Source organism: Schistocerca serialis, chromosome 6 (genome assembly GCF_023864345.2).
Source record: "Schistocerca serialis cubense isolate TAMUIC-IGC-003099 chromosome 6, iqSchSeri2.2, whole genome shotgun sequence".
Classification (NCBI taxonomy): domain Eukaryota; kingdom Metazoa; phylum Arthropoda; class Insecta; order Orthoptera; family Acrididae; genus Schistocerca; species Schistocerca serialis.
In genome coordinates, this window is record NC_064643.1 from 231,329,854 (window position 1) to 231,357,609 (window position 27,756).

General features: G+C 43.3%; 1 protein-coding gene across 1 annotated transcript in view; it reads right to left on the reverse strand.

Annotated features, from left to right (window-relative positions):
- The window catches only part of LOC126484786 (trypsin alpha-3-like), a 49,138-nt gene extending 21,742 nt beyond the window's left edge, over positions 1 to 27,396 (reverse strand). The window contains exon 1 of the mRNA XM_050108382.1: positions 27,281 to 27,396. Within this exon, the coding sequence (XP_049964339.1) occupies positions 27,281 to 27,396 (116 nt within the window). The remainder of the gene's footprint in view (positions 1 to 27,280) is intronic.
- Between the last annotated feature and the right edge of the window lie 360 nt (positions 27,397 to 27,756).

Here is a 27,756-nt window from a genome sequence, read left to right on the forward strand (position 1 = left end):
TGTGTGGTGAGCAGATCGAGCGTCTTCATCACACAAGTTGCTGAGTGGGACGGAGAGCACGTAAGAATGGCGTCATCAGCTGAGCTGTATGGGAGCCAAACGAAATCAAATTGAATGATGGATGAGTCTGCGAAACGTAATCCGAGTGGTCCTATACTTTCGGTTCCTCTGAGAAGGCAAATATGCGGTTAATTTCTTCCTTGATTACAACACCGAACAGTTGGTGAAGAGAGTCTTATTGCACTCCAAGTAATACACTCCTGGAAATGGAAAAAAGAACACATTGACACCGGTGTGTCAGACCCACCATACTTGCTCCGGACACTGCGAGAGGGCTGTACAAGCAATGATCACATGCACGGCACAGCGGACACACCAGGAACCGCGGTGTTGGCCGTCGAATGGCGCTAGCTGCGCAGCATTTGTGCACCGCCGCCGTCAGTGTCAGCCAGTTTGCCGTGGCATACGGAGCTCCATCGCAGTCTTTAACACTGGTAGCATGCCGCGACAGCGTGGACGTGAACCGCATGTGCAGTTGACGGACTTTGAGCGAGGGCGTATAGTGGGCATGCGGGAGGCCGGGTGGACGTACCGCCGAATTGCTCAACACGTGGGGCGTGAGGTCTCCACAGTACATCGATGTTGTCGCCAGTGGTCGGCGGAAGGTGCACGTGCCCGTCGACCTGGGACCGGACCGCAGCGACGCACGGATGCACGCCAAGACCGTAGGATCCTACGCAGTGCCGTAGGGGACCGCACCGCCACTTCCCAGCAAATTAGGGACACTGTTGCTCCTGGGGTATCGGCGAGGACCATTCGCAACCGTCTCCATGAAGCTGGGCTACGGTCCCTCACACCGTTAGGCCGTCTTCAGCTCACGCCCCAACATCGTGCAGCCCGCCTCCAGTGGTGTCGCGACAGGCGTGAATGGAGGGACGAATGGAGACGTGTCGTCTTCAGCGATGAGAGTCGCTTCTGCCTTGGTGCCAATGATGGTCGTATGCGTGTTTGGCGCCGTGCAGGTGAGAGCCACAATCAGAACTGCATACGACCGAGGCACACAGGGCCAACACCCGACGTCATGGTGTGGGGAGCGATCTCCTACACTGGCCGTACACCACTGGTGATCGTCGAGGGGACACTGAATAGTGCACGGTACATCCAAACCGTCATCGAACCCATCGTTCTACCATTCCTAGACCGGCAAGGGAACTTGCTGTTCCAACAGGACAATGCACGTCCCCATGTATCCCGTGCCACCCAACGTGCTCTAGAAGGTGTAAGTCAACTACCCTGGCCAGCAAGATCTCCGGATCTGTCCCCCATTGAGCATGTTTGGGACTGGATGAAGCGTCGTCTCACGCGGTCTGCACGTCCAGCACGAACGCTGGTCCAACTGAGGCGCCAGGTGGAAATGGCATGGCAAGCCGTTCCACAGGACTACATCCAGCATCTCTACGATCGTCTCCATGGGAGAATAGCAGCCTGCATTGCTGCGAAAGGTGGATATACACTGTACTAGTGCCGACATTGTGCATGCTCTGTTGCCTGTGTCTATGTGCCTGTGGTTCTGTCAGTGTGATCATGTGATGTATCTGACCCCAGGAATGTGTCAATAAAGTTTCCCCTTCCTGGGACAATGAATTCACGGTGTTCTTATTTCAATTTCCAGGAGTGTAGTATTACAGGGAGGGAGATATTGCTGCTGTCATGGAGATCAGCCAGTGGCATCAAAGTTATAGTGTAAATTGAGGATATATGGATAGGTACGAGGCTGGACATTACTGAAATAGACTGAACAAGGCTGTTGGCAGTTTAAGTACAATACATTCTATCCCTGTATTGGCGTCCTTGGCCGCAACAGTGACAGTGTATCATTTACTCACTGTGGATGCTATGATGAATTTAGCAACTGTAGAGGCAACACACTGCGTATTTCTAAAGCATCAAACACACATGCACCTCTGTGGTATACTCTGTTGTAAGGGACTCGTCTTGTAGAAGATGGTGGATACTAGGAGAGAGTTTATATACGAGGATTGTAAATTTAACAGTGGAAACTATTTACTTACAGCTCGTACAAAATAAATATGTCTTTCAAAGTTTTATTGACCTTCAAAGTAGTCTCCAGCATAGTGTATAACCCTTGCCAGTGATGCTCTTAGCAGTGTCACATGTGTCGACAGTTCGAGTGGCGCGGTCTGTTAATCGATGAGTTGCAGCAGTCGTCAAGCAAATGCCGTGAAGTGTTTCCTTCAGTCAGAAATCGAGTTGACCTCACGAGGACTTACGTCAGGGGACCTCAGTAGGTGGTACAGCACTCAGCACTCCCATCAGTCAAACAAATCAGTAACAGTTTGCAGTCTACGTGCTTGAGCATTGTTCTGCAAAATGATGGTCAGGTCCCGCAGAAAGTGTCATCACTTCTGTCTCTAAGCTGCTCGTAGGTTGTGTTCCAAAATATGTAGTGCTTTTAGTCGATGTTTATTATTTCACAGAGAAATATTACATCATCATCATCGTCATCATTATCATCTTTTCCATACCCCTCCTCTGGAAGTAAGTACCATCTTGGCAGTGATGGTAGTGGTGACGGCGATGCGGAGCTATCGGGGATAGCTTCTGAAACTAAAATCAATAAATAAATAAATAACATCAAAACAAAATGAAATTAGTTTTGTGCATCACATAGACAAAGAATCAGTTATGCACCGAATTTTCTGTGTATTAGCATACCCTGTCATAGATACCTGGCTATTTCGAGTCAGACAGTATCGCTTTTGTAATGAATCGCTTTTGTAATGAACCTCGCTTGTAGTTACCGGTACTGATAACTGCGACGAGCACTAAACAATACTACTTGTAAGCCGTATATTTAGGAATGAAGTACCATCGACATTAATGGAAAACGAAGATGATGTATAATTTGACCGATATTTCATGGCTGTAAGCTGTAGGGAATAGAATAGTCGAATCAAGCACGTTTAATAGATTGAATCGAGACCTCGTAAGTCATTAGCCTGCTGCCGAAATATTAATGCGTGAAGCACGTAACTGCCACCGTCACAACTTAGCAAAAGATTTGGCAGGGAGCCGAGAACTTTCAGGCCGTGTGTAAAATCGGTAAGCGAGTCTAAGGATTCCATTCAGTTCCTTGTTGACACGTCTGGTGCGGCAGTTGAAGATAGCAAAAGCCAAACCTAAGTTTAAAATTTCACGTTTAAGACATCGTTCAAGCATGAAAACCGTACAAACATGCAGTCTCTTGACCTTCGGACGGACCCCCGTATGGAAGATGTGTAAGTGACATAAGGAAGCACCGTCAAGATTTGAAAAACAGACAAATCATCTGGTCCGGATGGCATTCCTGTTAGATTTTAGAAGGAGTACTCCAGGGAATTGGTCCATCACCCCGCCTCTCTCTGTCTCCCTCTCTCTTTCTTTCTCGTCCAACACGAAGATCGAAACGAATGGTATAAAGGAAAGAAAGAAAGCGCGGGTCACTCCAGTACACAAGAAAGATGAAGGAACAGACCGCAAAATTACAGACCAATATCCCTAACTTCGGACTGCTCCCGAATCTTTGTACGTATTCTCAGTTCGAATATAATAAACATTCTTGAGGCTAAGCTGTTTATGTTGATGAATCAGCCTGATTTTAGAAAGCATCATTCGTTCAAAACTCGGCATGCCTTTATTTCACGTGATATATCTAGAACTATAAAGGAAGGTAACAGGTGGATTACATATTCTAGATTTCAGGAAGGTATATGACACGATCTCCCATCGCAGCCCGTTAACGAAGGCACGAGCATATGTAACAGGCTCAGAGATAAGAGAGTGGCTATATCCAATATGCAGCCCAGTGCAATTGGATAGCTGCTGTTCTCTTTATACTTAAATGATTTGGCGGGTCAGTAGTCTGCCGGCGATGCAGCGGTCTACGATAAGTCATCAAAGCTGAGTGACTGTAGGAGGACACAAGACGATTTACACAAAATTTCCATTTGGTGTGATGAATGGTCGCTAGCCTTAAATGCGGAAAAAATGCAAGTTAATGCTGATGAGTAGGAATAATAAACCAGTAACTTTCAGGTGAAGTATTACTATCGTCCTGCTTACTTCACTGGTAGGATTGATCCGTTCTAGGTCATGTTGAAGAATTTCGGCGAATGGCTTCTAGATTTGTTACCTGTAAGTGCCATGGAGCTGCTTTCAGAACTCAAACAGAAGTCCTTGGAGGACGGTGTTCTTTCCTAGGAACTGTAAACACAAAATTTAGAGACCCTCATTTCAAGGTAACTACCAAACGACTCTACTGCAGCTAATATTAATTGCGCATAAGGACCACGAAGGCCAAATACGAAAAAAGTAGACCTCATATGGAAGCGTCCAGACAGCAGTACTACCATCACTCTATTTAAGATTAATTGTACATGGAGCCCATTGAACTTAAAGAATTCGAAACATGCAATGCCGTAGACGTATACAAAGAAAAAAAAACCTCTGATAATAACTTCTCTGTAATGCAGTAGAAACACGCATACATGAAAAGCAGGAAATACACTCGTCTCAAAGTTAGCTAATATCGACTCTGGCAGCTTGTAGGTGTAGGGTAGAGTTTCGATGTTTCTGTCGCTGGTTTCGAGTGGTTCTGCGAATTTTTTTCTTGACAGGATAACACCAGTTGTATGGTATCGTCAGTTTTCGCGGCGTATTGCGATTTTATGCCGTCCTTCTGTAGTGCTTTGCATATATTTGTGTAATTAGGACCTATCTTTGTGATTAATTACGCAATTAGGATCGATCTTTGCGTCAGTTTCTCGACCAAAATAAATTAAGTACACTAACCTAACCTTCCTCTCCCGCATCTAGACAGGTTTCATGTGTTGTGGGTGCACTTGAGCATTCCGTCCAGGAGCACCAGGGTTCGAGTCCCAGAAAGGGCTCCGGCATTTTTAATTTCCCATCAATTCCATGTGTGTCTGGTGGTTTAATTGTGTTAGGTGGGAGCACTTGGCCTTTCCACCCAGGAGGAGCAGGGTTCGAGTTCCAGAAAGGGTTTCTCTCTCTATGTCACAACCCCGCGCCGGTAATAACGACTAGAGAGTCAACACTTGCCGGATACACTGCGTGCGACCTTGTTGTTGTCTACTAACGATGCTTTGGAATGGACTCTCTCTATGTCGCAACCCGCTACGGTAATAACGACTAGAGAGGCAACACGTGCGGGATACATTCGGTATTTTGGAATGGTGCCGGCCCTGTCCCAATACTACCTGGTGCAATGTAAAGGATTGTCACAAAACTGTCGGTGTAACCTTTGAGGGCGTCCCAGACCTATTTCTGACGAAAGACTGGTCAAAAATGCTTAATAAATTAAGTGCTGGTTTGATAATCCACTCTGAATGCGATTTGAGCATACTACAGAAGAAAGTCAAGACTGTAGGGATCGCCATTACAAGCAAGATGAATTATTTAGCGCAAATTCTTCCTATATCCGACCATCTAGCAAAAAGTATACAACAAGCGCTACGCTTTGTAGAGGGCACATTTTCCAATGTTCAGTTTGATACATTTAATTTACCTACGTCCAAAGGTGGCCTTACCTCATTACGGTACACAAAAAATGTATCACCCTGCTCCTACATCGCGTCACGATGAAGTTCGTACCCGGAGGACTAGAATCAACACAAACCTCATCCAGCGGTGGATGCCAGATAGCCTTGACCCACTCGTTGATATCACCGGCATTCCGTTTTATTACCGACATGTGCCACTGCACTACATAAACTGAGCTACATCCGACACAACATCTTCGATACCGGCAGTCTGACCAACAGGAAACTTTATAACCTTCTCATAACAACAAACCACAGCAATAGTTTGGAAGACATATATCCATATATAACATGGAGTATAGTATGGCGGAATGTGCCCAGCGACATGTTACCGTCACGCGTCATAGCCGACTCGTATCTCAAAATCAACGATAAAGCGGCAATGAATTACAAGCTACATAAAATAGGCCTTCATCCGATGCCCAATTGTGAAGCATGCGGGAGAGTCGATACACTAATTCACAGGCTCACGTGCGAACATGCAGAAGAAATGATATTTCTTCTTCAAAGATTGTCGGGGATAGACCGCACGACGCCAAATATTGTAGACCTATCAGAGATCATTCAGCCACAAAAACTGAGGTATTCACGGAAAAAAAAAAAACGCTGCAACGCGGATCATGGGCCACACGGCATAGTTTACTATCCAAAATAAGCATGCTACTTTCCTCGATTTTCTATCTTACGTCGAAACTGAACACCTTAAAATAAGTCAACATCGGGACTACAGGAGATTATTTGGAAATATGCTGCACATAACAATAAAACGGTTGAATACTTCAAACCCAGTATTCCGGATGGTAGAGGTTGACACTGTTCTGTCTAGAAGAATACTATTGCTTCCTGAGACTTTAGCTATTGTCTAAACTTTGAGATATTATTCCAGGCGCATACCGTGGCAGAAGACAATTTTATTTCCCTGTTAATGTTCCTACATTTCCTTTTTCTCGCAAAACAGGAGAGCGAATTTCCTTCAACAGTGAAGTGATAGTCATTCGTGTAATATAAGTTTTTCTGTTTACCACTTTGGAAAGAAGAAATATCAAGAAGAAATGTCAATGAGAAATTTCATTTCATATATTGCGCAACGGAGGGTTGCAAATAATAGGTACTTTGTTAGTTCTACTCACATCACAATTGGAGAAAATGTTTATTTTTTCTTCCACATCAATGGAACTCCATCCATTTCCTCTTTTTTTTCAAATGGAATGTAACGATCTATTTGCAAATTCAGCTTAGAAGCTGGCCGATTAAGGCAACATAGGTGGAAAAAGAAAAAAGGATGGCGTAGTGGTCAGCACTTCTCCCTATTAAGCAGGAGACGTGGGTTAGAATCCCGGTCTGGCACAAATTTTCTACTTCCCCCATTGACTTGAATCACTGCCCACTGGCAGCTGGTGTCTTTAATTCTTTTGTGTCAGTTAAAAAGTCACATAATATTTGTTATAATTAAATCATTTCAGTTTTGAAAAGGAGTAATTGTAATCTGTCTCTGGTTTAACACAGTATCTAACTTACTACTCGTCCACCTCTGTAGCTGAGTGTGCCGAGCGAAATGATGCAGTGGGTAGCACATTGGACTCGCATTCGAGGAGACGACGGTTCAGACCCACGTCCCGCTATCCAAACTTAAGTTTTCTGTGATACCCCTAAACCGCTCCGGCCAAATTCCGGGGTGGTTCCTTTGAAAGGGCAAGGTCGATTTTCTTCTCTTCTCTTGACACAATCCGAGCTTGTTCTACGTCACTAACGACCTCGAAGTGGACGGCGTTTTAAACCTAATCTCCCTTTCCTTCCCTCCTTGTAGCTGAGTCGTTAGCACGGCTGATTGCTATATGGAGAATGTGGATTCAATTCCCAGTGCTACGAGAGATTTTACCTTGGTGGGAGGACTGGATAGGGATGCACTCAGACTCGGGATGACAAATCCGGAGCCGGCTGAAGTGGCCGTGCGGTTAAAGGCGCTGCAGTCTGGAACCGCAAGACCGCTACGGTCGCAGGTTCGAATCCTGCCTCGGGCATGGATGTTTGTGATGTCCTTAGGTTAGTTAGGTTTAACTGGTTCTAAGTTCTAGGGGACTAATGATCTCAGAAGTTGAGTCCCATCGTGCTCAGAGCCATTTGAACCATTTGAACAAATCCGGAGCTACTTATTGGAGTAGTAGCGGCTCCAGGTCACGAAAACTGATAAAGTCCAGGAGAAAGACGTGTAAACCCCACTCTCCTCCGTACTGATGTACTAACGAACACTATAGTTAATCGAGCCTCGAACTCTCAGTCACTGAATTAAATATATCTTCAGCTTACTGGAGAGAAAAGAGCTAGCTTAGCCGTAATATAACACACTGGGCGGTCTTATTACGACCAGCTATCTCTGCAACAACTACCTGTATACTCTAACTTTTTAGACGATGACATACTGAGTTTTTTTTATGATAAATGGGGAACATGGAGACCGAGCATCGATGACTGCAGGTATTATAAGTATTTTGAATAATTGTAATTGGTTCACATCATACTGGTTTTCACGTTGTACACTGAGATTTTCTGTATAGGAGAACACGTGGATATCAGGCTGTAGATCCACTCAATAATGCGCCATAAAACATTACTTCTTAGACATAAATTATTCTACGGTTTAAATCTGTAGAAATTTCAGTGGATGGGAATCTCGCTTGTTTGGAATTGTCGCTCACCGTTATCGAATTAAATAGTTTCCAAAGGCATGTCTATAATTTACGAAATTAAATTTTAGTTGCAATAATCTCCCAAGAGAAAATTACTAGCCATTCCACAACAGATCACAGCGATAGCTCTGAATTGTTGAGTATTGTATAGAATTGGTACCGGGCAGTGTCATGTGACCTATCACTACCGACGTAAGCGATGGCAGGTAAATGATATATATTATTCAGATGGCTTCATGGTATCGTAAGGACAAGATGGCTCGACTTGGAGCTGTGACAGATTGGCAGGAAGGAGTAGATGAGCTTTAAAGTGCTCGGAACTGCAATGTGAATGACGAAGGGCAGCAGTTTTACGAGGAATGGTATGCCGGTCGCAGACGTATAGCTCGGGTAATGTTAGAAGTGTGATGTCCGCTGTGTATATACTCATATTATTCAAACAACGGAAGGTTCGGTTGAACTTTATATACCTGTCATACCTTGTTGTATTGCTATTGGGGGGGGGGGGGGGAGGGGGGGCGGGAGGACTGGACCCGGTAGATGAGGTAGCACCTAATACCACTCCGTGTCACTGTTGAGACTCTTGAGAGAGGGTGAGAGCGGCTGATATATTGCGTCACCGATCCAGAATAAATCTGGGAATGAACTAAATGAACTGCGAAGACAGTATTGTCCCGAACGAGATAAGCTAGTTGGAAAATCACCTGCAACTGTTTTAAATCGCGGACAAGACCAAACAATCGTAACGCTAGTGGATGTTTTAGGATTCAGAACACGGAAGCTATGGTTGACCATCATACAGATAGCAAGTTGCTGTAGGTGGCTGAATCAGACTGGTAGGCGAACGCTTGAAAGTGCTCGTTGTTCCTGTTATGACCCAAGAGAGAGGGTAGTGGCCACTATCTGGCTTCGTATTTCCTTTGTCATTAAGCACAATGTATCATCGCGCACTTCTTATCGCCGAGCAGATATTGCAAAAGTCTTACTGTGCCCAAAATAAAGCTTCAAAATATTAACCAGAAACAGTAAAACTGCTTACAGAGTAGCTACAGGAATTCTGAGGGCATCGCTGAAATCGTAGTAAAGAGACGAATGTAATAAAATTATTAACACATTTCTACAACAAACATATCACGCTGGAAATAACGTTTATTTGTAAAAAAATTTATAACGATAGTAACAAAAGCTACAGAGAATGTACATGTGTGTCAAGCACACCAGCATCTCGGCCTTGAAGTCAGCTATAAAATATCCTATTACTCAGACACACTAACTATTTTAAATATGAACCAGTTATCTTATAAGTCAATGTAAAACGTATGTCTGAATAATGTAATCTGAAAGCAGCAAGCTGAATAAAGTCGCATTTTTGACTCGTAGTTTTGATTCCGGCTATGTGTGAGGTGTAAAATATTCATTAAAGTGATAATAATGGAATGTTTAAAGCCTAGTGGAGTAATATCTTCCTGCAAATTTTCTAAATAGGCCTATATTTATTGGATATCTGAAAGATTTAAAACTGTGGAAATTCTATTCAGTAGAATGGTTGTCTGTCTACAAGATATACACTTGTCTGCAGTAGTTCGTTACATGATATAGGAAGCACAGTATGATGCTTCTGGTAAGATCTGAGCAGGCAGGAACTCACGCGTGCTTAAATGACAGTTCGATGATAGGAATATTTACACTGAAGAGCCAAAGATATCGGTACACCTACTTAGTATCGTGTAGAGCCTCCGCGAGCACGCAGTAGTGCCGCAACGCGACGTGGTATGGACTGAAGTGGTGCTGGAGGGAAATGGCACCACAAATCCTGCAGGGGTGTCCATAAATCCGAAAGAGTACGAGGAGGTGGAGATCTCTTCTGAACAGCACGTTGCAAGGCATCCCAGTTATGCTCAATAATGTTAACGTCTGGGGAGTTCGGTGGCCGGCGGAAGTGTTTAAACTCAGAATAGTATCCCTGTGGCTACTCTGTATCAATTATAGATATGTGGGGTGTCGCGTTGTCCTGTTGGAACTGCCACAGTCTGTCGGAATGCACAACAGACATGATTGGATGCAGGTTATCAGGCAGGATGTTTACGCACGTGCCATCCGGCAGAGTCGTATCTAGACGTATCAGAGGTCCCGTATCACTCCATCTGCACACGCTCGCCATTAAAGAGCCTCCACCAGCTTGAAAAATGACCTGCTGATATGCAGGGCCCATGGATTCATAAAGTTGTCTCCATATCCGTACACGCCCATCCTCTCGATATAATTTCAGACGAGACTCGTTCGACCAGACATCCCCCAGGCTGTGGCTAAGCCATGTCTCCGCTATATCCTTTCTTTCTGGAGTGCTAGTTCTCCAAGGTTCGCAGAAGAGCCTCTGTAAAGTTTGGAAGGTAGGAGACGAGATACTGGCAGAAGTAAAGCTGTGAGTGCCGGGCGTGAGTCGTGCTTCGGTAGCTCAGATGGTAGAGCACTTGCCCGCGAAAGGCAAAGGTCCCGAGTTCGAGTTTCGGTCGGGCACACAGTTTTAATCTGCCAGGAAGTTTCATATCAGCGCACACTCCGCTGCAGAGTGAAAATCTCATTCTGGATCATGTTTCCAGTCTTCAACAATCGAATGTCGGTGTTGACGAGCCCAGGCGAGGCGTAAAGCTTTATTTCGTGCAGTCAGCAACGGTACACGTGGGACTTCGGCTCCGAAAGCTCATACCGACGTAGTTTCGTGGAATGGTTGCGACTCTGGCTCTTGTTGATGGACCAGCATTGAAATCTGCAGCAATTTGTGGAACAGTTTCACTTCTGTCAGGTAGAAAGATTCTTTGCAGTTGTCGTTGGTTCTGTTCTTGCAGGATCATTTTCCGGTTGCAGCGATGTCGGGTGTTTGATACTTTACCAGATTCCTGATATCCACGGTACTCGATAAATGGTCGTAAGGGAAAATCCCCAGTTCATCGCTACCTCGGAGATGGCGTATCCCATCGCTAGTGCGTCGAATATAACACCACGTTCAAACTCGCTTAAATCTTGATAATCTACCATCGTAGACGTTTGCGCCAGACACTTGTCTCATATAGGCATCGCCGTATTCAGCCTGTTTTCTCTGGCGCTCTGGTATAGATGTGCGTCCATTCGGTACTAAATGGTGAACTGGTTATTCTATATGAAGTTGAATGAACTGTTGAACATCTTGGATTTATTCAATTTCAAAGATTTTGGTGCCCGACACGCTGGCAGTTACCGCTATGCTTGTCCTGTTACATCAGTTACTTCATATTTTGGTTCGTATTTTATCTATCTTCAGCAACTATAGTAGAATTAAGCACAAAGCATAACTTAATCATAGCTAACACTTAATTTAAGAATCATGAAAGAAGGCAAGGGAAGGTTTGACATTGATTATAGAACGGTAAGACACAGATATCGGAACCAGATTCTAAATTGTAAGTAATTTCCAGGGGCAACTGTGTACTCTCATCACAATTTATTCGTTATGTACAGTTGATTAAGATTGTAGAGACTGTAAAAAGGCAGGAGTTTTAGAGGATGGGAACTGCATAAACTGATTGAAGCAGGGATTTTAGAGTGTTTCGGAGGGAGCGTAAGGGAACGATTGACAAGAACAGGGGAAAAGAGTGCAGTACAAGCGTGGTGCGTAGCTTTGAGAGACGAAATAATGAAGGCATCAGAGTAACAAGCAGGTACAAACGCGAGGGTTAGTGGAAATCTATTGGACATAAGAGATACTGAATTTAACTGATGAAGGGAGAAAATATAAAAAATGCAATAAATGAAACAGGCGAAGGGGAATACCAATTCTAAAAACACGAGACTGAAAAGAAGTGCTGTTCAGGAATGGCTAGATCACAAATGTAAAAATTTATAAGCATGTATCTCTAGGGGAAAGGTAGATGCCGCCTATAGGCAAATTAAAGAGACCTTCACAATAAAGAGCACCATCTATAAGAATATCAAGAGCTCATGTGGAAAACAAGTACTAGCCAAAGAAGAGGAAGCAGAAAGATGGAAAGAGTACATAGAGGGTCTTTACAATGGAGATGTACCTGAGGGCAATAATACGGAAATGGAAGAGGACTTAGATGATGATGAAAGGGGAGATATGATATTGCATAAAGAAATTGACAAAGTAGAGAAAGACATGAGTCGATACGCGGCCGCGGGAGTAGACAAAATTACAACTACTGATGGCCTTGGGAGAGCCAGTCATGACAAAACTCTTCGATCTGGTAAACAAGAGTGTATAGAACAGCCGAATTACTCGTGGGACTTCAAGAAGAATGTAGTAATTCAAATTCCAAAGAAAGTAAAGCTGAAACGTGTGAAAATTAGCGATCTATCAGTTTAATCAGTCACCGTTGCAAAATACTAACACGGAGTCTTCAAAGAAGAATAGAAAAATTGGTAGAAGCCTGCCTCGGGGAAGATAGTTAGGTTCCCGGACAATGGCCACTGGAATACTGTCTTTAAAATTCTGAAGGTGGCAGAGTAAAACACAGGGAGTGAAAGGCTATATACAAATTGTTCAGAAACAATCTGGCAGCTAAGAGTCGAGGCGTATGAAAGGGAAGCAGTGACTGAGAAGGAAGTGAGACAGGTTTGTAGCCTATCCCAGATGCTACTCAATGTGAATATTGATCAAGCAGTAACGCTATTAAAGGAAAATTTTCGAGTAGGAATTACAGTCCAGGGAGAAGAATTAAGAACTTTGAGGTTTGCCGATGACATTGGAATTCAATCAGAGACAGCAAACGACTCGAAAGAGCAGTAGAACGGAATGGACAGTGTCTTGAAAGGAGGATATGAGATGAAGATCAACAAAAATAAAACGACGATATGGTGTGTATGAAATGCCGAAACTAGTAGCCTTCACAGTAAAATAAAATAATATTTTACATTACACGGCTGTTGATGAACTTTATTGATAATGAGAATAATGGAGTGTAGACGAATTAAATCGGGTAATGCTGAGGGAATTAGATTTGGAAATGACACACTTAAGATAGTTGATGAGTTTTGGTATTTGAGCAGCAAAATAAATGATGATGGTCGAAGTAGAGAGGATATAAAATGTAGATTGTCAATGCAAGGAAAACTTTTCTGAAGAAAAGAAATTTGTTAACATCGAGAAATGATTCAAGTGTCAGGAAGTATTCTGAAAGTATTTGTATGGAGTGTAAGCATGTATGAAAGTGAAACATAGACGATATACAGTTTAGACAAGAAGACTGTAGAAGCTTTTGAAATGTGGTGCTACGGAAAAATGCAGATGATTAGATGGGCAGATCACGTAACTAACGAGGTGGCACTGAATAGAGCCGGAGAAAAAAGAAATTTGCGGCACATCCTGATTAGAAGAAGGGAACGATTGGTAGGACACATTTTGAGATATCAATGGATCACAAATTCAGTAGTGTAGGGAATCGTGTGGGGTAAAAATAGTAGAGGGAGAGAAAGAGATGAAAGAAGTAATCAGATTCAGAGGGATGTAGGTTGCAGTAGTTCTCGGAGATGAAGAGGCTTGCACAGGATGTAGCAGCATGGAGAGATGCAAGAAACCATTCTTCGGTATGAAGACCGCAATGGCAACATTATCCACAGGCGTCATCCTTTTTATCCGCTTTATTTAATAATCTGTTTCATTTACTTATGTGCTTTAGTAAACTGTTCACTGATTGTTCATTAGGCTGGCTGTATGATTAATTGATTCCTGTGTAAATTCTCAACGCAACAGTTGCTCAACTGAACTCCTAAGTTAGCAAACGAGCCACTTACAACTTTTTATGTTCACGTATTCCTCCTCTTGTGGTTAGGTAGCTGTAAACTGATTTCAACTGCCCACTGAATCCACAAAATTCATCGGTTACCAAAACACCGTGTAACATTGCAATAACTTGGTGAGGATTTGGAACAGTTGTAAATAGTGACGTTGAAAACGGTGTACGAATAATGTTTTTGAAAGCATAATATCCGCCAGGCACTGGAGACAGGTATTACGTGTAGTCAGTGACATTCGTTTTCAAACCCCACCGTATTTACTACTTTTCGTGAATGAAAGTTCATTCATCCAGTTTTCAAGCAAACACTACCAAGGGAACTCAAGGCTATGTACATTTGGTGTCGGGTCCTCGGAAAATGACAGTAGCACATAAAGCTGCTGGTAATCAGTGAATCAACCGAGGAGCCCAGTGAGGGTACAAAAAGGCGTGTAACCTGCTGTGTAAAGAGAACGTTATTGGGGGGCGGTAGCGGGGAGGTGGGGGGGGGGGGGGGGTTGGGGTTGGGGGTGGTGGGTGGAGTAGGGGGAGGGGTTACAGTAGCATGACTTGGGCACATTAATCCAGCATATCGTGAACATGAATTAGGATGTTCAACATTCTCAATGGCCAATGTGTTGAGCTTTCTTGTAGAGCGTGATTTTCCCTATTTCTCAAGAAGACAACATCAGTATTCTCAACGATGCATTCATACGAGCCTGGTTTGACGAATACAGAGGTACACTATCGCATTGCTCAATACCATTGGTATCTGTATCCAATCACAGGCCCCAGAAGAATTTTATAATTGTGAAATTTCGGTCGAGGTACAATACAAAGCAAAACAATTAATGAGAAGACATCAGTAAAATCTTTAGAAAATCTGATGTATCTCTAGTGTCACTTATCTTAAGAGCTCTCACGCCAATTGAACGTCATTGTTCAAGGTTCCGCGAGTGTCGTGGTACTTTGTTTGGACTGATACTGAGTCACAGTACCTCCATATCTTAATACGTATCGTCCTGGTGGTTTGTTGCCGCTAAGGAAGCTCAGAGCGTTCGGTCAGAGGGCTCGCTGCCCTCTGTAGTAAAGTAACTGAGTGAAGAGTCAATGAACGGCTTGAATAAGTGACATGTGGCTTCAACCCGGACCAAATGACTAGAAAAATGACAAAGAAAAAAATTAGAAAAAGTGGTAAAACGTGTGGCTGGAAGCTGAGAGGTCACGGTATCGAATCCTGTCCGGACCACGGAAATAATGTAGCTTTTACTTCCCAACCACGTGAAGAATCCACAGGACATTGTTCGGATCCCACGTCAAACTGTTGCTCCTCTTTTTCCCGATAGGGTAAGGGGAGTAGATTAGCATCACCCAAGTTGCCCAAACGGTGCGCAATTGAAAGACTTCCATCCGATCACTGAGACACAGCCATTCATTATTAGCCGCTCACAATAAAAAGTGAAGCACATTACATTTAATTAAAATTTTTATTCGTGCGCTGAAGAAGGGCCGGGGAGAATATTGGAACCATCTGTTGTCCGCACACAGAATTAACGTCAATTAATGGCGAAAGTTCTCACTGCACCACGTAACGACTGATAGGTTTTTGAGTGGCCATTTCAGATAAAAGGAACTAAAGAAAACAATTTCTATAATGTAATTTTATCTTACATACTAATGTACACTTCATGTTGTACAAATCGAAGGCACTGGAAATGCTGAGGATCCCTAGCGCTTCTCTCACGTTTATCATATTATCCATCACTTCACAGCATTTCCTTTCGTAACTTGTTGAGAAACTGAAGAAACATCAATGCATGGCGACATTTTACTAATAGTGCGCATGTAGGGAAATGGCCCTTACTGTATCCAAATGAGAATACAGAAAACAGGTATCAGTAACGAAGTTTACTATTTAATGAAGTGTTTTAACCGGTGAACCACCTCCATCGATCCTCAGGATTTGTTCTAGAAGCTACACATCTCTTCCAGTACAAAACGATGTTCTTGATAGAAAAAGAAAATCAAACAATCGTGTAGTCTTCCCCACAAATTTATTATCAGAATTATCGTTTGTGTTGTACAGTTGGCAGTGTGTTACTGGTCTTGGAACAGGTTTGTTACCCGTATATGGCTAAGTACTACGAATCTTTCCGCTATCCATACCACAGCACATGAAAAGTTGAATACGAATACACATATATCAATGCGCAAGGTAGTCACACGCAGATGGTGCCCAAATCATTCCTACTTTTAGGGTAATTGATGACTGTAGCGTAAACGAAAACGGCCGGCAACAATATTAATGTAAAATAAATTTCCCTATTTAAGGTACTATATTTCCATCATTATTTGTCCCTAAATACAAAGAAGCAAGTCTTATTCATAGATTTCCTTGCATGTAATATAGTGTTCGTAGTAAAACAAAGAGATAGCATCTGTTGTCTGAATTACTTGCCATTGTCACGGCTTCTTATGCACGATTTTTTGTCTTATTTCCCTATATTTGTTAAAGACTAGATCGAAAAATCATCCAGCCACATTGAATAACAAGATTCGAAAGAATTTATCATTTGCTTTGTCACTGTTTGACTAGCTACTGTAAAATTAGGCCACATGATTTTCTGAGATTTTCCTCTCATTATAGGAAATTGAAGATGCTGGAAGTTGTTGTCAATGTTTACACTGCACCAAAGTAAGAGAGGATAATGGTTCTCTACGAGAAACATGGATCGAATTCACATCTTTAAAATGTCCTAAAGCGAATATTCTTTGCTCAAAAATAAGACTATGACGTACTCTCTCGGGTTCCTCTCCGTTTGAACTTAGGTTGTTAGAGCAGTAACCCTCTTCTGCTATATAGTGTCTCAGAAGCTGCAAAAGTGCACTGAAATAGAAGCCTTCACCTATATGCCAGGAGTAGTTCCTGAAAGTGAAAACTGTATTTAAACACATACATTATACAACCGTAGCATGAAACGCACATGTAATCGAACGTAAGGTTCTAAAATAAGTAGTAATGATGAAAACATAAGATTTAACTGAAATTTATTGTTATGAGGTCTGTGCGATGACCTCCTGCGAAGCTTTTACTCTCATGAAGTTTTTTTCTGTCCGAACGAAATGCTTTGCAGTACGCTGATTGGCGAGCGCCCCCTTGATCTGCGGGGCCCGGTGCTCTGCAAAGGAGGAAGGAGTGCGGACCGAGTCTGCACGGTGCATCGCGGGAGACCAGTTGGTGCGCGGTGTACCACTGTGACGCAATGGTTTTGTCAATGCGGCACCTGTGGCTGTCAGTGAGAGAATCTGGGGTGTGGCTGCAGTGACAAGTAAGCATAGGCTCCGTCCAAGAGTCGCTCCGCCTTTGCGCTGCGACGAGAACCCCTGAGTTTGGCCTGGCTTGTACGTCTGTGGCAACTCCCTGGATTAATTTTAAAATGATGACCTATTTGTGTGGTGGGTCCTTTTCAGTCTGTGACTGCTCCTCGTGACCACTCTGTTTGTTCGAAAAGTGTTGTTCTAAATCGCTTGAGTGATCAGTTTGCATCACTGTGAATCGCGAGTGGAATTAACTGACTTGAGTTTGCTATCAGTTCTCGACTGTTGTTGGTTGTGGCCGATATTCGCCGAATTTGTCTCTTGTGTGAGTGAATTCCTACTTTCACGATTTGTCAATGAATTCCTCATCTGCTTGCTATAGGTTAACTTTCAGCTTAACTTGGATTTTGCTGTATCACTGTCTGCCTGTGGGCGGTAGTAACTTGTTGATAACTTTGTCCCGTCAAAGGGCGGTATTGTTAGTGGTTAAAAGTGCGTGCAGATATTAGATCTTTACAAGGTCAAGTCCTGAGTGACTGCGCAAACTACCTTTGTGAAAGTTAATTTGATTCAAGCTGTCTGAGACGCCCTGCTAAACCCGGTAGTTTAAATTGTGGAAAGGGTCCAAAGTAAGCGGCTGTCAGTTACACTCGAACATACAACTTTATTTATGTTACCAAACACTACAAGAGCGAAGAAAATTTTTAAAAAACACAGCATTACTTTTTGGAACTTTATTGCCGGCTGAATGCGCCGTACAATCTCATGTTTTAAGGTCAAGACCACCTTAATTTAAAATCGTCTAAAAGTCAATAACTTAAGACCCAAACCAAAATCAGAAATGTACAATGCATAAGGCCTTATCTTAAAACAGTTCTTCAATGTAGCTGAAGGCCCAAACAATCTGACACCTTAAGAGCAAAACAACTTAAATTTAAAAATCGGCTGAAAGCCCATCACTTGAAAATCAAACGAAAATAAATTTTTAAAAGGCCAAAGGCCTTACCTTAAAACTCTTCTATAAATTAGGCTGAAGACCCAAACGAACTTACGCGTTAAGGGCAAATCAACTTTAATTTTAAAATCGTCTAGAAGTCATACAAATACAAACAACAACAAATAAGAAAAGGCAGTACATTCAACGGCGCTCAGAAGTTTCTAAGGGTCGGTCTGGAATTCAAACACTAACGCTCGCTTGGGTGAGACAGGCAGTCGGCCCAGACATCCTCGATCCGACGACAACCAAACCGACAGATAGTCAACGGACAAGATAACTTCCGCTCCACCCGACTAGCAGACAACAGGGAGTTCAATGGAACAACTAGACGGTATTGGCGCCCACAACCAATTATATATTGAGCTGTCAAACTACACACCGTGCGGGACAGCGACAAAACGATGAGCACAATACACTGTCTGAATTTAAGTCAACGGCCAGGACAGGTAAATGGAACGTTAACAGCCACAAGGCAGAAGATTCCAATGGTGCACTGCAATCAAAACAACCACGTACAGTTAAACTCGACTGGAGGGTGGCTAAAATTGAAAACATATTTTGTTGCTTGCGGGAATGTCCCAACAGCCGACAAAGAAATTCAAACTAAACAATGGGAACAGTCGTGACTTGCTGGTATATTATGTCACAAGTCAACTTTCACGTCCAGGATCGGTGAGCCACGGACCTCGTAGCAATGGGAACAGCACCACACACTCCGACCGCGCGTGGACGCCGCCAGCGGCCTTCGCCAAACTATGCGCCGCGATTTCCTTGCTGCTCCACGCCAACCGACGAACTGACCGCACACAGCACAGAAGGAAACTATAAGCGCCAGGCCAAAGATAGTACAAGGTGCGAATATCGATACACACCGCTGCTGCCACTCGCGGAGAGAGGGGATACCAGCATAATGGCGACAACCGCGGGAGACTAAACACAGAATAGCAATCAAGGTTTAATCCAACGCAAAACATGAGCCAGCCACGGCTCACTGTCTTACTTGCAGAATTAACATCAACTGCAGTTGCAGTTTATTACGCAATGGCGAATTGAAGAAACCTTGAGCCGAATCTCATTTCCATTTGTTTTCTATTTCAATGAACCTATATTTTACCATTTTGGTTATTTGTTCAAGTGAATCGTATATTAAGGATATTTTTGTATGTGTCACAGAAGCTGTTGTCAGAGTGCAGCCGATGCTAGTTGTTGTTTCTGGTCGGGTCTCACGTACGAAATTCAGACGCGCGGCAGATGTCGAACGCCACCGTCAATAGCGCGCTGATTTGTACCTACTCCTTTCAGTATACTGCATCATGTAATGGTCACCCAATATTTGCTCTCATGCTTTTCTCTGCAAGCTGCAGATTCTTTGGTTGTCAATCAAATTGCTCAATTGTTATAGCGACTTTTGCTGTTAAGACAATTTACAGTTGAATAGTTTGATACCTTCTAGCTTACTATAATCTGTGTTATCATGTTGGCATTCATAAGGGGCTAACAAGTTGCCTTGGTTAGAATTCGTTCATTCAATAGCCGTCAGCATTTTTTAAATTTGGTTCTGAAGTAAATTCTATGTAGTGGTAGTACTTTTTTTTTAATGTTTTGGGTCGTAGGGCCGTTTATCCTCCACACCCTCAGCAACAGTTTACTTAAATGGGTGCTAATTTTTTAAAAATTTTGTTTTAATTAATGGCCGGCCGAAGTGGCCATGCGGTTAAAGGCGCTGCAGTCTGGAACTGCAAGACCGCTACGGTCGCAGGTTCGAATCCTGCCTCGGGCATGGATGTTTGTGATGTCCTTAGGTTAGTTAGGTTTAACTAGTTCTAAGTTCTAGGGGACTAATGACCTCAGCAGTTGAGTCCCATAGTGCTCAGAGCCATTTTTTTAATTAATGCTGTTACCATGAGCATATGTCTCGCGCATGGATGTGTGTGATGTCCTTAGGTTAGTTAGGTTTAATTAGTTCTAAGTTCTAGGCGACTGATGACCTCAGAAGTTAAGTCGCATAGTGCTCAGAGCCATTTGAACCATTTGAACCATGAGCATACCATTAGTATACCATCAGTCGCTTATAATACTATCGTTCGGTAACTGTGTTGTTAACAGTGTCTGGATCTTGGTTTTGCCAAATAAATCTCTATTTTTTCTGTGTCCACAAATTGTGCCTCAGCCTTTTACCGTGCTCCCTAAGTTATCAGTGACCGCAATTTTTGCGGGAAGGGGGGGCTCGGCGTAGTACTAATTATAAGTCATTGGTAACAGCATAGTGGCTAGTGTACAACTTTTATTTTTAATGAGCTTGTTATTGGTTGTTGTTTGGGTCTTGTTCTGTCGTCGTTTGTTTTGTTGGACTACGAGTTCCACAAGACCGAGGAAGGTCATCGGTATAGCCAGTCTCAGAAAATCCTGCTAAGAATGTGAAAGCAGGATGAGGAAGACAGTGTACTGGAACTTCTGCATCTACATGGATACTCTGCAAATCACGTTTAAGTGGCTGGCAGAGGGTTCGCCGAACCACCTTCACAATTCTCTATTGTTCCATTCTCGTATAACGCGCAGAAAGAATGAACACCTATATCTTTCCGTAGGAGCACTGATTTCCCTTACTTTATCGAGATGATTGTTCCCCCCTATGTAGGTCGGTATCAACAAAATATTTTCGCATTCGGATGAGAAGGTGACTGGAATTCCGTGAGAAGATTCCGTCGCAACGAATAACGCCTTTCTCTTAACGATTTAGAGCCCAAATCCTGTATCATTTCTGCGACACTCTCTTCCACATTTCGCGATAATTTAAAACGTGCTGGTTTTCTTTAACTTTTTCGATGTACTCCATGAGTTCTATCTGGTAAGGATGCCACACCACGCAGCAGTATTCTAAAAGAGGACGGACAAGCGTAGTGTAGGCAATCTCCTTAGTAGGTCTGTTCCATTTTCTAAGTCACCTGCCAATAAATCGCAGTCTCTGGTTAGCCTTCCCCACAAAATTTTCTATGTTCCTTCCAATTTAAGTTGTTCGTAATTGTAATACCTAGGTATTTAGTTGAATTTACGGCTTTTAGATTATACTGGTTTATCGTGTAAACGAAGTTTAACGAGTAGTATTGCATCTTTCTCAATGCTAGCGGGCTGCGTGGACGTCGCCAGTGATCATCTTGCAGGAATCGGTGGGAGAGGTCAGTGAAACCATACTCTTTTGTAAAAATTAGTTAGGAGACATTCAGGATGATGTGATAGACCTTCAGTATGCATCGCCGTCGCGAAGGTAAGACCCTCCTTGATCATTTGCTCAACATGTAGCCCCATATGCGTGGAGTCAGTAAAGATCCTCCGGTGTTAACCGAGAGTCACAAATTGCAGGACGAAGTTTTAGCTGTGCAGCAACAAATATTATCTTTAAACTGGCATGAGGATGAGCAAAATGTTGATACTAATGTTGGTCAAGAAAGTCTAGCATTGAAGAGTCACAGTGTGTTTGGAAGATTACCTAATCCTCTAATGGCTATTCTTAATGTGGTACCAAAGTTGTCCATGGAAGGTACTGACAAGTTGTTTGAACTCTGCTGGCACTAGAAGGCTAACATGTTCTGAATCAATCATAATGTAGTATCGCAACTTATTTACCCATTGGCCGTGGGACGTTTAGCGAGGATAGTTACAGAAGAATTAGAAAATCAGGAAGCATTATCGGATTTTCGGAACACGCTCTTAAATAAGTGTGTTGATACTCATGAGAAGCCGCGCGGAGTGGCTTGCTCGGCCCCTCCCGCCGGAGGTTCGAGTCCTCCCTGCGGTATGTGTGTGTGTTGTTCTTGCCATAAGTTAGTTTAATTAGTGTGTAAGTCCACGGACCGATGACCTCAGCAGTTTGGTCCCTTAGGAATTCACACACACACACACACACACACACACACACGCACACACACACACACACACACACACACGTACACACACACGTACACACACACACACACACACACATATACACTCATGAGAAGAAAGACATAACTGATCAACATCTTTATCGGGTGCAAAGGAAAGATGAAACAATTTCTTACGTTAAATAAGTGCGTCTTGCCATCTTAGCATTGTGTGTTGATTTCTCAGAGGCTCAAGCGGTTGCAGTTACGAGTACCTTGGAAAATATGTGGTCCACCGATAGATGCACGATTCTCTTTTTTAATAAGCCATCATGTTTTGCCGATTTAGAAGAGTTGTTGACTAAAGGTGAAAATGTTCGTCATGGTGATTGCAAGCTCGGAGACTTAGAAGCATGCTGTAGTGAGGTTGTATGTTGTTGTTGTGGTCTTCAGTCCTGAGACTGGTTTGATGCAGACCTCCATGCTACTCTATCCTGTGCAAGATTCTTCATCTCCCAGTGCCTACTGCAACCTACATCCTTCTGAATCTGCTTAGTGTATTCATCTCCTGGTCTCCCTCTACGATTTCTACCCTCCACGCTGCCCTTCAATACTAAATTGGTGATCCCTTGATGCCTCAGAACATGTCCTACCAACCGATCCCTTCTTCTAGTCAAGTTGTGCCACAAACTTCTCTTCTCCCCAATCCTATTCAGTACTTCCTCATTAGTTATGTGATCTACCCTTCTAATCTTAAGAATTCTTCTGTAGCACCACATTTGGAAAGCTTCCATTCTCTTCTTGTCCAAACTATTTATCGTCCATGTTCCACTTCCATACATGGCTACACTCCATACATATACCTTCAGAAATGACTTCCTGACACTTAAATCTATACTCGATGTTAACAAATTTCTCTTCTTCAGAAATGCTTTCCTTGCCATTGCCAATCGACATTTTATATCCTCTCTACTTCGACCATCATCAGTTATTTTGCTCCCCAAATAGTAAAACTCCTTTACTACTTTAAGTGTCTCATTTCCTAATCTAATTCCTTCAGCATCACCCGACTTAATTCGACTATATTCCATTATCCTTGTTTTGCTTATGTTGATGTTCATCTTATACCATCCTTTCAAGACACTGTCCACTCCGTTCAACTGCTCTTCCAAGTCCTTTGCTGTCTCTGACAGAATTACAATGTCATCGGCGAACCTCAAAGTTTTTATTTCTTCTCCATGGATTTTAATACCTACTCCGAAATTTTCTTTTGTTTCCTTCACTGCTTGCTCAATATACAAATTGAATAACATAGGGGAGAGGCTACAACACTGTCTATCTCCCTTCCCAACCACTGCTTCCCTTTCATGTCCGTCGACACTTATAACTGCCTGCCCGCAGCTCGCGGTAGTGCGGTAGCGTCCTCGTTTCCCACGCCCGGGTTCCCGGGTTCGATTCCCGGCGGGGTCAGGGATTTTCTCTGCCTCGTGATGACTGGGTGTTGTGTGATGTCCTTAGGTTAGTTAGGTTTAAGTAGTTCTAAGTTCTAGGGGTCTGATGACCATAGCTGTTAAGTCCCATAGTGCTCAGAGCCATTATAACTGCCATCTGGTTTCTGTACAAATTGTAAACAGCTTTACGCTCCCTGTATTTTACCCCTGCCACCTTCAGAATTTGAAAGAGTATGTTCCATTCAACATTGTCAAAAGCTTTCTCTAAGTCAACAAATGCTAGAAACGTAGGTTCGCCTCTCCTTAATCTAGCTTCTAAAATAAGTCGTAGGGTCAGTATTGCCTCACGTATTCCTACATTTCTGCGGAAATTAAACTGATCTTCCCCGGGGTCGGCATCTACTAGTTTTTTCATTCGTCTGTAAACAATTCGCGTTAGTATTTTGCAACCGTGATTTCTCTATGTCTACAGATGCTAGAAACGTAGGTTCGCCTTTCCTTAATCTAGCTTCTAAGATAAGTCGTAGGGTCAGTATTGCCTCACGTGTTCCTACATTTCTGCGGAATCCAAACTGATCTTCCCCGAGGTCGGCATCTACTAGTTTTTCCATTCGTCTGTAAAGAATTCGCGTTAGTATTTTTCAACCGTGACTTAATAAACTGATAGTTCGGTAATTTTCACATCTGTCAACACCTGTTATCTTTGGGATTGGGATTATTATATTCTTCTTGAAGTCTGAGGGTGTTTCGCCTGTCTCATACATCTTGCTCACCAGATGGTAGAGTTCTGTCAGGACTGGCTCTCCCAAGGCTGTCAGTATTTCTGATGTAATGTTATCTACTCCCGAGGCCTTGTTTCGACTTGGGTCTTTCAGTGCTCTGTCAAACTCTGCACGCAGTATCATATCTCCCAATTCATCTTCATCTACTTCCTCTTCCATTTCCATAATAATGTCCTCAAGTGCATCGCCCTTGTATAGACCGTCTATATTCTCCTTCCACCTTTCAGCTTTCCCTTCTTTGCTTAGAACTGGGTTTCCATTTGAGCTCTTGATATTCATAAAGTGGTTCTCTTTTCTGCAAAGGTCTCTTTAATTTTCCTGTAGGCAGTATCTATCTTACCCCTAGTGAGATAAGCCTCTACATCCTTACATTTGTCCTCTAGCCATCCCTGCTTAGCCATTTTGCACTTCCTGCTGATCTCATTTTTGAGACGTTTGTATTCGTTTTTGCTTGCTTCATTTACTGCATTTTTATATTTTCTCCTTTCATCAATTAAATTCAATATTTCCTCAGTTACCGAAGGATTTCTACTAGCCCTCGTCTTTTTACCTACTTGATCCTCTGCTGCCTTCACTATTTCATCCCTCAAAGCTACCCATTCTTCTACTAGTGTATATATTTCCCCCCTCCTTGTCAATTATTCCCTTATGCTCTCCCTGAAACTCTGTACAACCTCTGGTTTAGGCAGTTTATCCAGGTCCCTTCTCCTTAAATTACCACCTTTTTGTAGTTTCTTCGGTTTTAATCTACATGGTGATGTTAGTATAAATAATGTTAACACATAGCATCGGCGGCCGAGCTCGGTTGATAAAGTAGTGTGCTACCGCTGTAAGAAAACAGTGCATTTTATTAAGGACTGCCTCATTCTGAAGAGTAGGCGGATAAGTAGGCGGATAAGAGCTGACGCCAGAAGAAAGGGGTGCCGCCAGTGTTCCGTATCAAGCTCCCTGCTGGTTTCCGTAAAATACGTGCTGTAGAGCGTCAGCGGATCGCTTACATGTTGTACGGATACTGTTTGTGTTCTAATTGCTTCGGGCAGTAGTGTTTCCCTGACTCATGATGACTGATATACGAGATACCGACTTGTAGCTAGGTTACCGGAGTTAGGTCTAGTCAGTCAATCTTGCTGTTCTGTGAATGGGAGGCCTTGTGAAGTAGCAGACCAGGCCGGTTTGGAATTGAGTATTTAAGTGTTTACATGGTGCCTTGAGTGTCTGGTTATTAAAGGGTTATCAGTTAAAGTAATTTTGAAGTGCAATTTTTTGCACTTAGCGCTGTGTTTAGTGTTTTGCGCGGGAGGTCGATTTTGTTTCAAGTTTAGGCCAAGTGGGAGTTTTAGGGTATGTTCTCATAATGGTGGGGCGAGGGCATGTAGAGTGGGCGTTCAATGGAACAGGAGAGACGTCAGTCATCTCTCTGAAATCTAGCTTCTAAGTTCGTTGAGTTGTTGGACGAATTCCCAGAGGTGTTTACGGATCAGTTGGGTATTACTAACAACATTCGGTGTAGTATTCAGCCCAGGGATCAGAAACCCATATTCCAGACACCGCATCGGTCGTGTCCTTCTTAGATGCAAAAACTACAGGAAATCATTGATCAGCTTCTTACTGATGGCGTAATTGGACCTTCCCTCTCGCCCCGCGCTGCCTGATTTTCCTCCTTTTTGAGACCCATGGTGAAGGGTTTTGATCCGTGATTATCAGGACTTAAATCATAAGCCTGTATTGGAATCTTTTCCGCTTCCCGAGTTACATAACTGTTTTACATGGTTTTCATGTGCTAAGGTTTACAATGTCCTTGACGTAAACAAAGCCTATTATTATATTCCCTTTGGAAAAGAGTCTACACCTATTTCCGCCTTGTGCAATGATTTCAAGCTTCTGAATTCAACAGAGTATTCTTTGGGTTGGCTACTCAAGCTGCCGTTTCGTCGCAACTATTGGATTCTGTGTTGGGCGACCTGAAATTTGGGTTCTTGTGTAGTTATTTAGATGAAGTGGTGATGTACTCTGCCAGTTTTGGGGAACACCTTGAAAACTTTGAACATCTTAGGGAAGTTTTATGGCTCCTCAAGGAAGCATATCTCACCGTAAATCCTGCTAAGGTGGCCCTAGTCCCCAGGCCGATTTTCTTCTTGGGCCATGTGGTATCGATAGTAACGATGCCACATAGTTTCAAAGGTTGTCACTACCACGAGACACCGACGGCAGCGCCCTCTAGCTGCTGCTGTGCAGCTCTACGGGCTCCGCCACAGATTCTGTCCATTTTCATCAGGTTCAGCCAGCCAGGAATCTTCGCTTCAACTTCGCACCACCTTGCAAGTTATGTATTCTTACTTGTTGAGTAAAAAGGGTTTAAATTCGTACAGCAGTACCGACGTGTCTTACCTTTTCCTGATCCAGCCCACGCGCTGCCTTCCAGGCGGGACATAAAAGGCCACATTTACCAGCCAGTTTTGGAACTGAGTTTATGTAGCCACATTATGAAAAAGAAAGGGATACCACATGTAGCTCCGATAATTTGAATGAAAACAGGCTGATTTTATTTTATACAATTAAAACTATAGTATCTTTCAGTACCTTAAAGAGAAAATTCAGCCATCTTGAGGTTCCTCAGTTGCCTCAGGAACTCTATGAACGTGCCCCACCGAAGGACCTCGCCGCACCCGTTAAGACGCCACGGGGTCGTCAGAGTTCAAGCCCTTGCTCTCTGGCGGCAGCGACCACGGTCGGCCCCATATCCAATACTGACCCCGTCAGCTCTGCGCCAGAAGTCGTTCTGCCCGCGAACATCACGCGGTTCCACAGTGCGCCGTCGTCGCGGGATCTCCCGCCCTAATGCGGAACTCGGCGCGACTGTCGCGAAATGAAGAACTGCGCAGCTGGCGGCAGCCGAACACTGCCGCGTCCATCAGGGCACAAGTTAAACGTCTAAACAAACGTACACTAATGTGAAAAATATCATTATATTTGCATTTTTAGGAAAACGCGTCCTTGCCGCTTACCAAACACTCTGAAACAATCCAATTAACAGTCGTAATTAAGGAACATGCGCCACGGCGCTCACTAAATCTTTAACTGATAGAAATTATGGTTACAAGGTACTTAAGATCAAAATGCGCCCCTGCGTTGAACAAATGATTAATTAAATATCAATGGTTCAGCGCGAAGTAAGCTCCGAACTTAAATGTGAACAAGCGCCAGAATGCCAGCAAACGTATTTAAGAAAGTAAGAAATGTGCTGTAAAGCTATTGTTGTTTTATAGCTTCGA